Here is a 12,320-nt window from a genome sequence, read left to right as displayed (position 1 = left end):
ATATAAATATGTTCATGTATAACTGAAAAATTGTGCTCTACACTGGAATTTGACACAACATTGTAAAATGATTTTAAATCAATAAAAAAAATGTTAAAAAAAGAGAAAGATTTCTAAAAGCTCCCTGAGAATTAAAAAACAAGACTACTACAAATCAATGAGATCATATCGACAACAGACTTCTCATCAGAAACATGGAATATAAGAAGTCAATGGAGCTATACTGTGAAAGTGCCGAGAAGATAACTTCAAACCCAGAATTCTATACTCAGCCAAAATAACATACAATTATGAAATCTTCAGACATATGGAATTCAGAACTTTATCACCCACAGATTTTTTTTCAGAAAGAATCTTTAAAGGAGATACTCCAAATAGGAAGTTTTAAAAAGTGAACCTAAGAGAAAGTAGTTTTGGAATAAAGTAGTGGCATATGAAAAGCGAAGGTAATAAAAAGAAAAAGTAATAAACTTATTAAATCTAAATAAATAATAATTATTTTAAAATCAAAATATTTTCTAGATAAAAACAAAAACAATATAGCAATGAGCACAGCTAGTGTCCAGCTCCTGGTTTTGAAATAACATTCTCCTCTAAAAGGAAGCAGAGCTCCTTGGAGAAATGGCTGATTCCAGAGTCAGTGCAGGGGAAGTATATATTGAGCCTGAAACATGTTTCTATGCCAGAAAGAAAAAAAAATGCTAAAAAATGATGAATGCTAAAGGATACAGACATACTGAAAGGATACAGGAGATAACTTGAAAGGGCTCCCACTGACCAAATCAGAGACAACTTGAGTAACAAAATAAGTAATATCATAATTGGATAATAATCCACTGAATAGAAGGGAATTTATGAATCCATGGTGATATAATTAAGTAAATAAAGGGAAAGTTTGACGAGGAATGGAATATTTACATAATCTCAAAGTACCCCCCCTACAAAAAATATTAATTACAAAGGGGAAAGAGTAATTTACAGTGAAGAAACCTGGCAGATACCACTTTAATGAAGTAATCAAAGTATTCCCATCACAGGAAAGTTGGAAACAGGCACCACTTGAATAGGATGCAGTAGACAGAAAATAGCATCATTTCTGTGGTAGTCCGGCCAGAGACACGTTCTCTGGGTCTAATCACGAGGAAACATCAGAACAAACACAAATTGAAGGACATTCTGCAAATAACTGGCCTGTAATCCTCAGAAGTGTCAAGGTCATGAAAGTCAAGAATGAAGAACTGTTCCAGATTGAAGGAGACTAAATAGATATGACAACTAAATGCAACACATGATTTTGGACTGGATCCTTTTGCTATGAAGATCACTTAGAAAACTGGAAGAACTTGAGTAGGGTCTGACGGTTGGATGGATGGACTGTATCAGTGTTCTTTTCCTGATTTGGATGGTTGCACTGTGGTTATTGAAGGAGAATGTCCTTGTTAGCAGGAAATATGCACTAAAATATTGGGGAGAAATAAGGCAACATTGGCAACTTACTCTCAAATGGTTGAGAAAAAAAAAGATTTTGTGTACTACTCATGCAACTTTTCTGTAAGTTTGAGATTTTTTCCACCAAAAAAGGTGGGAAAAAAAAGAAATGAAAGGCTACTCTTTGGAGAAACTTTAGATGGTTTCCCACAACTCAAGTTTGCCCTGGCACTGTAACTGTTTAATATCATATTGGAAGTTCTATACAATGATGTAAGAAGAAACTCAACAATGTCAAACAAAACAACAAAAAACTCAACAAGGTACAAACGACTGAAAAGGAATATATAAAATTGTTTTTATTTGCAGAAGACATAATTATGTCTATAGAAAACCCAACAGAATCAATAGAGAAACTACGAAAGCCAAGAGTTCATTAAGGTTGCCAGATAGAAAATCAATTATATTTCACTACAAATGTAAAGGAAATATTTGCAGTGTCTAAAGTGGACATGGGATTAATATGTAGAATATACAGTGGAATTGTATAAGTTAAAGAAATAAAGACAGGAAAACCAATAGGAAAAAAGTGCACAGAGTGTATGAATAGGCATTTCACAGAAGGAGAGCTCTATGGGCTAATAAGAATATGAAGTAACATTGAGACTCACAGAGGGAGGGGATTGCTCAGTGAAAGAGCACTTGCCTAGCATGCACAAGTCTTGGGTTCAAACCCCAGTATCTCCATTAAAAAATAAAGAATGGAAAAAAAAATTCAAACTCACTACTAATCAGAGAAATGCAATTTAAAATAACCAACAGTCCACTGAATACCCATTAGAACTTGTGTAATATCAAATGTTGAGAGGACAGAGGTAGTAACTTTCAAATAACAATGTTAAGAGTATAAACAACTACAGACTTTCTGAAAAATAACCTGGAGGTGCTTAGTGAAATTAAGTTTGTGTAAAATTCATGATTTGGAAATTCCATTCCTGGATGTATGTCCCAGGGAAATTCTTGAACAGGTTCGCAGTGGGCAACACAAGATAATTTTTGGAAGTGGGGAATGGATAAGCAAAGTATGATGGATGCCTATCATGGAATCCTGTGCAGTTGTTAAAAGCGTGAACTAGATTATATATAGCAATAATGATGGATCCTCAAAACAGAGTTGACTAAAAAAAGTAAAAATAAAATATGTGACAATGCCATTTACGCAAATTAAAAACACATACACTAAATAACCTGCAGTAGGTTGAATAATGCCCCCACAAAGATGTCCATATCTTAATTCCCTGAAGCTATGAATGTTACCTTACATGGCAAAAGAGACTTTGCAGATGTGTTTAAGGACTTGAGATTTATCCTGTATCATATGGGAAGGCCCAATGTAATCACAAGGGTATTCATAAAAGGGAGGCAGGGAATCAGTGTATAGTAGATGTGATAGCAGAAGGAAGTGGACAGAGTGATGGAAGAAGGGGCCACAGGCTAAGAAATGCTGGCAGCCTCTTAGAAGGTGAAAAAGGCAAGCAAACAGACCCTCCTCTGAAGCCTCCAGAAGGAATGGAGCCAGGCCAAATCTTGATTTTAGACTTCTGACCCTCAGTCCTGTAAAAGAATAAACTTGTACAGTTTTAAGCCACTAAATTGGTAGCAATCTGTTACAGCAGCAATAGGAAACAAATATACAACCCTACACATTTATAAGCACACGTGTAGTTAAGAACTTACATCAGTCACGTGAGAGTGGTGTCTCTGAGGGAGAGGAGTAGGAGATCAGATAGGGAATGAAGAGGGGTGACAGGATAAAACAAGAGACGTGGCCTGCACCTCCCCATATGCAAGGTCCAGCAAAGACAAACAGAAGCAGGTCACTCTGACTGCTGTGTAGAAAACAGGTTGAATGCTCTGATAGGTGTGGCAGATATTCTGAACATTGGCTCTTTTAAAGACTTTTACAGTATAAAATCAGTCTCGTTTGTACCTTGACTCTGTGAAGGCAGTGCCCTGAGGGGCAGGCATAAATATTTTGCTCACCGAAAGGTGTATCACTCAGTTTTGCTTACAAATTTGATCAGTGTGTGTGTAAGATCTACTCTGGGTAGCCTAACAAACTCAAGTCTGGGGGGTGTGAACTTGGACCTGCACTGTGCTGACCACCTTTTTTTTTTTAATTTAGATTTTTCTAGGGGGTAGGTAATTAGGTTTATTTATCTTTAGAGGAGGTACTGGGGATTGAACCCAGAACCTTGTGCATGCTAAGCATGTGCTCTGCTACTTGAGCTATATCCTCACCCTCTGTGCTGACAACCCTAATATCATATAAAGCTATTGTGCAGCCAACCTCCATCCTGGTGCCTCCTCACCCTTCACCTTCAGCCTTATTCCTCCCCATATCCCAAATGTCTGGTAAAGGGCCTTACACACAGTAGGCACACAGTGTTTGTCAGCCATCCTTGCTGATCTAGTAGTTAGGACCTGGCACGTTCATAGTACCTATTAGTGAAATGAGGTGACTGACCCTCCCCTTCCCTCAAATCAGATCATCTTTCTAGTTTTATTCCCTACTGTCCTACGTTCCATCTACCCCTAAGGACTTACTTTACTATACTATAAACACTCCATATTCTTTTCCTGCTTCCTTGCCTTTGCAAGCACTGTTACAAGTGACTAGAATAGATTTCTCTTTTAAAGAGGAGTTTCAAATATTACTTCTTCTTGGAGGTCTTCCCTATCACTCCATGCATTCATTTGATCAATTATTCATTCATCTATGGACTCATTCAACAAATACTGAGCACCTTTACAGCTAGGCACAAATGCAAGGCATTGAAAATATGTGAGCCAAAAATAAAAGGTCACCACCTTCATAGAGGTCTAGCAGGAGAGATCAAGTTTAATAAACATGATACATTATGTTCACATTGATGAACTGAGATACATGCTCTGAGGAAACACTGTTCTTTGAGAGCACATAACTAAGGAATCTTTTTTCTAGAATAGGGTGAGTTGTGAGTAGAGGGGTTCAAAGAAGGCCTCTATAAGGAAGTAACAGTGAACATCAATTTGGAGGCATGAATAGGCAAAGTGGAAGCAAAAAAGGTATTCCAAACAGAGAGGCTAGAAGGAATATGACAAATTTGAGGAACTGGAGGAGGCAATGGAGTTGGAAAGCAGAGAACAAGGAGGTAAGTGGTACAAAATGGGGAATTCGAGTGAGGAGAGGTCAAGGCACTGTGGCATGATCAGATCTGCATTTTGAAAAGATTATTGTAGCTGCTCTATGGTGACTGTATTAACGTGGAGAGCAAGAGAGAATGGAGGGTGGCAGGCTTTTGCAATCCTCTAGGTGAAATCAGGGTAGAGGTAATGAAAAGGAAGAAAGTAAATGAATTCCAAAGATAATTAAAAGGTAAAATTAATAAGAGTGAGGGAGAGTTTTAAGGGAAGGGAAAGAGGAATTCAAGAATAACTCCTAGGCTTCTGGCTTCAGTAACAGGAACCACTGGAGTCAGGGGAAGAACCTACCAGAATCCTATACACTTGAAACCATCGCCCATTTCCCGTCTTCCATTTGAGTTTAACCCCTTCCATTCTAACCGGGGTATTCTAAGTTCCCTCATTGTCACACTCCTGCCTGCCAGCAACAGGCAGGTGACACACCTCTCCCCAGTCCTCCAGGCCTGTTGTGTTGAAGGAGTTTCAATGACACAGTTTTTGAGTCTTGTTTCTTATCTTTAAAATGGAGACCACACCTCACCAGTCGTGAGGCTCCAGTTTAAAAATGATTGTATCTTTTCATTTTTGTCATTGTTTGGCTGTTCACTTTTTTCCAGCCCTCTCCGCCTGTTTGGAGGCAGTTCCTCGTCCCAGAGACAACGTGCAGACAATTCGTATAATGTGTCTGGAACGGCGGCCCCAAAGTTTGCCGCCCTACTCTGGTCAGAGTCCGGCCAGGGGCTCCGGCCAGCCTCCGACACCGTTAGGTAGCCTCCTGCAGGAGGTCAGCCCTCCCCACAGTGCCGCGAGACTGATTCATTCCGCACCGGTCCCGAGACCTCGCGAGAGTAGACGGCGCCCGTTGTCGCCCGGACTTGGAGCGCCACGCCTTCCCTAGCCTCAGAACGGTCTGCTCCTTCTTCTTTCCCCGCCTTCCACCCCGCGCTCCGCTCTCGGATTGGCTGATTGAGTCGGGTCAGGTTTTTCCTGGCCAGAAAGCGGCTCGACCACTAGTCCTTCTTTTGCGCCCGCCTCCGAAGCCTGTGGATTGGACAGCTGAGTCATGCGTCATGCGCCTCCGCGGGAGCGTAGACGAGCCAATCAGGAGCTTGGTGTATTTTACAAACTGGGGAAGTATCTGCAGCAGGAGCCGACAGAGTCCGGGGAAATAGCGAAAGCATTGGGGGCGACTCTGAGGGGTTCCAGGGGAGGTGCGGCATGGAAATCCTGGAGGGAATGAGGGCTGCGGGGGCTCATAGGGAGGAGAGGCAGCTCGGGGTCCTGGGGCGAAAGAATAGGCTCCGGGTGTCAGGAGGTGACGCCTAGAAAAGCGACCTTGTAGGCACCGGATCTTATGGGCGCATGGATTTGAGCGGAGGTGGGAGTATCAGGGAAGTCAGGACCGAAGCCTCGAACTGGCTGACCTTTGATCCCCGACCCTGCCTTCTTCTCCGTCTTAGTTGTAGCCGTCATGACCACCCTCCAAACCACGAAGGATCCTCTCCTCCGGAGTGTATCTCCCACCCCTAGCAAGATTCCCGTTCGCTCTCAGAGACGTCCTCCTCTCCCCACGGCCAAACTCTGCGCCCTGGACCAGGAGAACCAAGATCCAAGGGTAAGAGGGGCCTGAGGGGTGAAGACAGTAGCTACAAGGAGGCAGCACACACCAGCAATGCACCCAAACGCTAAGCCCCAGCTTTTTGTTCTCTTCCCCAGAGATTGGTGCAGAAGCTCAGTATTCAGCCTCCCCTCGCTGACTCAGCAGGCCCCAGGCCGAAAGCCACACTTCAAACAGACCAATCAGAGAAATCGGTGGGGAGCACTCAGCTCCGGAATCCCTTGGAGGAGCTCAGGCCTAGCCCTGGGGGACAAAATGTGGGGCCTAGGCTCCCTCCCCAGACAGGTACTTGTTGAAGGATTGAAAACAGTCTCCTTGGCTAAGTTGGAAAATGGGTTGGGTGCAGTGGAGTTTGGGAGCTTTGCACCCCCCACCCCTGTTTACTATAAGTCCTAATACCTGTTCCTGGAAACCTCTTTGCTCTTAGAAGCCCTTTTCTTCCTTCAGCAGAATGTCATCTCTTCTAAAGTCTTTTGCAGCATCCCCCGTCAATTGCTCTGTGTTCTAGTATTTTGCTGTACTTCTTTTATAACATGTCTATGCTTTGCTTGAGTCTGTTACCTCTCTATAGTTTGATAATAGCTGATTGAGGATGGGGCTTTGTCTTACTCATCTCTTGGCGCCAGTGCCTAGAGTAGTGTTTTACACAGAGTAAAGTTCTGTGAATGGTGAGTTGAGTTCAATTACATGAATCTCTTTGGCTCCCTCTTGCACCTCAAGGTGACTGCTAGGCTCCCTGGCCCCTCAGCCTCCCCACTTCCTGTTCCTTTTCACCTTTTCTTCTCCTCTTCCCTTGCAGAGGCTCCAGGGACCATAGAGTTTGTGGCTGACCCTGCAGCCCTGGCCACCATCCTGTCAGGTGAGGGGGTGAAGAGCTGTCGCCTTGGGCGCCAGCCCAGTTTGGCTCAGAGAGTACTGATTCGAGGAAGCCAGGGAGGCACCGCCCGGAGGGGCCAGGTAATGAGCCAGGATAGGAAGAGATCAGGCTGGGATGGACTGGGGAGGGATTCCTGAGCCTGTGCTGATAACCTCTTTTGGGGTCCTAGCATGCCCGGGCCTCTGCATATTTGGCCCCCAGAACCCCCACCCACCGACTGGACCCTGCCAGGGCTTCCTGCTTCTCAAGGCTAGAGGGACCAGGACCTCGCAGCCGGACCTTTTGTCCCCAGAGGCTAGAAGCTCTGGTGAGTGTCCTTGATGGGCTGATACTCGGTGCTTCTGGGACCTCCTTCCAAGGACAAAGCTGGGCCTTGGAAGAGAAGGTACCTTGTGATGAGCCAAAGGGGTGGTGTCAAGGCATGTGGGATTGGTGATGGGGCCTGAAGATTTGGGCCCTGCCTCTGACTCTGCCTTTTCCCTTGCTCCTATGGATCAGATTCCTCCTTCAGGACCTTCTTCTCACCCTTCTGCTCGTCCTCATTTCCAGGAGCTAAGAAAAGAGACAGGTGGCAGCAGCAGGTAAGGAGAAGAGGGTCATTTGAAAAAGAATGATCCAGTGTCTCATACAGGGGTCCCTCAGAACAGGGGCCTTCCAGTAGCTTTAGGACTTCCCACCAACCCGGGCAGGGAACCTGTGACTGCCCAGGGTGAGCCCTTGGAATGGGGTTCAGGCCTTCATCACCAGTCCTCGGTATAACATCCATTTCTTCAGGTTATGGGGGAAGGAAGGGGAAAGAAATGAGAGGTGCCATCTCTTTTGTTTAGTGGCCAGAGCATAGACTGTGGCAATAAATGGGGTTTGCGTTAGGTTCTTGACTCTGGGCACTTAAAGGCTGTGCAAGCTTGCCCTAACCTCCGAGGTTCAGTTTCTTTAATCTGTCAAATGAAGATAATGTTTGTATCAGCATTTGAGATTGTTGTGAGAATTAAATGAGATGATGTTTGTAAAGCACTTAGCACAGTGCCCAGCTCTTACTTGGTACTCAGTGACTAGCAAGCTGCTGTCCTTATTGTCATCAGGACTTCAGTGAGCCAGGCCTCAGGATTACTTCGGGAGATCCCTGTCCAGCCCGGTGAGTGTGTCTGGCCGGGGAGAGAGGAGCAGGGGTCTGCTTGGAGCAGGGAGCAAGACATGAAAGCTCAGCAGGCTCAGGGGGCAGGCCAAGTCAGAAGGAGCCAGAGGGGAAGGGACCTTCTTGATAGTCCGGAGGTTGGCCCAGTTGCACTGGTGTCGAAGGATGTGGTCCCCATTTCTACCTTCTCTCTGCCACTTTCTGCAAGGTTTACCTTCCACTCGTTGTTCACTCCTCAACCCCTAAGAGCTATCACCACACCCCCACCCACTCAGGGTGTTCAGATTAATGAGTGGTTACTGAGATTGTGCTAGGCTTCAAAGGGATGCTGGATGGGGTCCCTGCCCCTGCTAGTGCACTGGGGGCTGTCAAACTGGCATACCCTCCTCAGAGGTTGCAAAGCCCTGTACCAACCTTTGATGTGTGTTCCAGACACTACAGAAAATGTCTGTCTTCTAGCTTCCTCTCTCCCTGAAGGAGAACATGAAGTTGTCATTCACTCAGATGAAGGAGGAGGGGGCCCCCTTGGTCTGGCCAAGCGGGTACTGTTAAAAGAAACCCGAGAGACAACCCACAGCAGGGTGAGATGGGACCCTCTTGAGATGGGGGAGGGGAGTTGGGGAGATGCATGGGGCAATTCCCCAGCAGCAGTTGGCACTGAGGACTGTGGGTGGAGCCAGGCAGTCCTGGCCTGGGCCTCTGGATGTTAACTGGGTCCTGATTTACCCCAGATGGGTCCAGGCCCTCTCCCAAGTGGGACCGGCCTCTGTTTACCATGTATCTGAGGCCTGGAAGTGAGAGGCCACAGTCTGGTATATATTTGTATCAACATCAGATCAGTTCCAAGAGTGAGACAGATCTGACACTTGTCAGCCAAAAACATTTGTGCGTTCACTCCACAAGTGTTTATTGACCAGCTACCGTGTGCCAAGCAATGTTCTGGGTATACAGTAGTAAATAAGTTCACATTCTAGAAGGGGGAGCAAAAATAAACACATACATAAGTTATATAGTTTGTCATATAGTGATAAGTAATCTGTAAAAGAAAAAAATAAGGCACTGAAGGGGAAGGAGAAGTGGAAGGGGACTGGGTATTGCAGTTTGAAATAGATTGGTCAGGGGACTCCCATGGAGAAGGGGTGGCTAAGTGAAGAGCAGAAAGAGCTGAGGGAGTGAGCCATGCAGATATCTGGGGGAAGACTGTTCCAGGCCACGAGAACTACTGATGAAAAGAGGGGATGTGCCCATTGTGTTTAAGGATCAGCAAAAAGGCAAGGCTGAAGCAGAGTAAAGACAGGAAGTGAGGTTAGAGTGGTGATAGGATCAGGTTGGGTAGGGGTTTGTAAACCAGTGTGAGACCTTGGCTTTTACTTGGGGTGAGTGGAAAGCAGTGGGGAGCAGGGAGGAACAAGGGAGGGCCATGATTTGATAGATCTTACAAAAATCCCACTGGCTGCTGAAGTAAGAACAACACAGCAGTGCAAAGTAGGAGGGATCACTCTTCCACCTCGTCCTTCTCCACAGGATGGCTGCGGCTCTTGCCTGATGCCCTCCCCTGGCCGAGTAGTGCCACCTTCTGTCACCCGACCATCACCCTTTGGACGGGCTCAGCGTGTACCCTCCCCTGGCCCCTCAGCTCCAGTTTGTATCCACAATTCCTGGGGGCTGGGCAAGGGCAGAACAGTCTGGCTGGGATCCCTGCTGGGTCCAGGTTTTGTTCCGGCTCAGCCACCCCCATCTCTCCCCAGACCTCATATTCAGTGTTGCGGCGTCTCGCATTCCGCCCCAAAACTCAGTTCACACCCCTCCCATCGGCCCCCAGAGTTCCACAGGTAAGAGACGGCAGGGTGGGTAGCTGTCATAGGCCAGGGCTCCAGGAGGAAGGGAATGCATGGTTACAGGGAGAGTTATGGCATCTCACTTCTGTCCCAGGCCCGATGGTTGAGTGGCCTCTCCCCTCAGCCTTGCCCTGAAGAGCCTGCCCTGCCTTGGGTAAGTACCTGCAACCTTCCCATGCTCAGATTCCTCGCTCTGTCCTGCGGGCCTGAGGCCCAGCAGTTTTGAGGCAGGTGGCTCTCTGAAAAAGCTACCCAACTCTCCCTACTTCTCTGCTGCCCCTCCTAATCCAAGTCTAGGGCCTCTCAATTAAGGACCTAATCCCTTCCTCATGAGGGTGGGACTCCTAGAAGAAGACACTAGTCTTCTTCCTACCCCAGCCTGGCTTCCTCACATGGCCCCTCTCCTCCTATGTGGCAGGAACAGATTGCAGTCCGGTTATTTGACCAGGAGAGTTGTATAAGGTTGCCGGAGGGGTCTGGGAAGCCACCCATGGCAACTCATGGACCCCACCCCAATAGAACCCCCAACCTCCAGGAGCTGAAGATGCAGGTGGGCCTGTGTGGGCAACAGCTTTGATGCCGATGGGCAGTGACAGGGCTGGAGGCAAGACAGACAGGAGGGGGGCGGGTATGGGAATAGGACAGTGTGCATACGAGACTTGCACCCACATCTTGACATCACGTTGGGGTACTCTCTCCCACCCACAGCGCATCAGTATCCTGCAACAGCTTTTGCGACAGGAGGTAGAGGGGCTGGCAGAGGGCAAATGTGCCTCCCTTAGTGGGGGCTCCTCTCTGGATATGGTTGAACTTCAGCCCCTGCTGGCTGAAATTTCTAGAACACTGAATGCCCCAGAGCATAATCCTGGGTCTATCCACCTTCCTGGACTGTTACAACACTCTGGGCAGCCAGAGCCCCACCTTCCAGAGGAGTGTGGGGAACTGGAGCCCTGCCCTGGAGCAGAGCCTGAGGTGGCTCAGCCCTGCCCTCCAGCAGAGCCAGGGACCAGAGAGTCCCACCAGAGGAGGGAGCCTGAGACACCAGAGCCCTCCACCCCGGAACAGCCTGAGATGCCGGAGCCCTGCCCTCCGGGAGAGCCTGGACCCCTTCAGGCCTGCCCCCAGGGGCAGACAGGACTCCCAGAGCCCTCCCCTAGGATAGAGCCTGGGGTATCAGAGGCCTGCTCCCCAGAACCCAGAAGTCCAGAGTCCAGCCGACACCCCTGCTGCAGTCAGTGGGCTCCAGCGACCACCACCCTGACCTTCTCCTCTCAACACCCACTTTGCGCCAGCCCCCCTATCCACTCACTCCAGTCTCTGAGGCCCCCACCAGGCCAGGCAGGTAAGGAGCTGGTTGAAGGGGTTGTGAACAAAGAAGGTGCTCATCTGGCTGGAGCGGGGCCTGCCCCACACCAGGTGATCCCATGCTTTCTTTCCCCTACCTGCCTTGCTCCAGCCCGTCTCTCCCTCAGGAAGAAAGGGGGAGCTGTGCTTTCAGCCCTGTGTTCCTAATTGGCTTGGCCTTTGGTTGGGGAGTGGGACAGAGCAGTATATGGTTGGGAGTCTAGGAGTCCAGAGTCCTCCCTGAACTCTCCATGGCCCCTGGCCCTCAGACCTCAGCAGTCTGGCGCCTCGAACCCTGGCCCTGAGGCAGCGCCTCAAATCATGTCTGACCGCCATCCACTGCTTCCACGAGGCCCGCCTGGATGATGAGTGTGCCTTCTACACCAGCCGAGCGCCTCCCTCAGGCCTCACCCGGGTCTGCACCAACCCTGTAGCCACGCTGCTGGAATGGCAGGACGCCCTGGTGAGCCTCCAGGCTGCAGCCAGCTATGCCTGCACAGCAGGCCTGTGGGAAGTAGGAGGTGGGGAGGCGGCCAGCCTCGGCTCCTTTACGGAGGTCAATAGGAAGAGTTGGCTGCGGTGCAAAGATGGCCGGGCTGTAACAAGCTCTTCTCTCTCTTCAGAGTTTTATTCCAGTCGGTTCTCCTGCCCCACAGGACTCTCCGTCATGAGGCATCCGCCTCTACCCATTCCTGTGCTGCCTTGCTCCTTCCTTTTAACGCTTATTTATTTTCTGCTCCATGGATTGGGAGCCAACACCCTTTTGTCCTTCAATAAAGTTTCTAAAGTGTCCAAATGTCTGTTTTCCTCTGGCCCTAGGCCAACTACTGCTGTTGCTCTCCAATTGCCCACAAG

At 48.1% G+C, this 12,320-nt stretch overlaps 1 protein-coding gene across 5 annotated transcripts; it reads left to right on the top strand.

Moving 5' to 3' along the window:
- Positions 1–5,716: 5,716 nt before the first annotated feature.
- Positions 5,717–12,261, top strand: TROAP (trophinin associated protein). 5 transcript variants are annotated; one of them, XM_010964247.3, is made up of 15 exons: positions 5,717–5,864; positions 6,114–6,268; positions 6,370–6,556; positions 7,071–7,228; positions 7,318–7,455; positions 7,647–7,729; positions 8,231–8,283; positions 8,743–8,864; positions 9,808–9,924; positions 10,032–10,115; positions 10,216–10,275; positions 10,540–10,671; positions 10,830–11,463; positions 11,735–11,928; positions 12,089–12,261. In XM_010964247.3, the coding sequence occupies exons 1-15, from the start codon at positions 5,717–5,719 to the stop codon at positions 12,134–12,136; spliced, it is 2,313 nt and encodes a 770-aa protein (XP_010962549.2). In that variant the 3' UTR covers positions 12,137–12,261. The 5 variants fall into 5 exon arrangements, 3 of the variants coding, with proteins under 3 accessions (XP_010962549.2, XP_074231017.1, XP_074231018.1); XM_074374916.1 differs by having other exon boundaries at positions 8,716–8,864; XM_074374917.1 differs by lacking the exon at positions 10,540–10,671 and having other exon boundaries at positions 8,716–8,864.
- Positions 12,262–12,320: the final 59 nt, after the last annotated feature.

Source organism: Camelus bactrianus, chromosome 12, assembly GCF_048773025.1.
Source record: "Camelus bactrianus isolate YW-2024 breed Bactrian camel chromosome 12, ASM4877302v1, whole genome shotgun sequence".
In the NCBI taxonomy this organism is placed as follows: domain Eukaryota; kingdom Metazoa; phylum Chordata; class Mammalia; order Artiodactyla; family Camelidae; genus Camelus; species Camelus bactrianus.
Note: the sequence above shows the minus strand (reverse complement) of the source record. Positions and strands in the feature narration are given on the sequence as shown.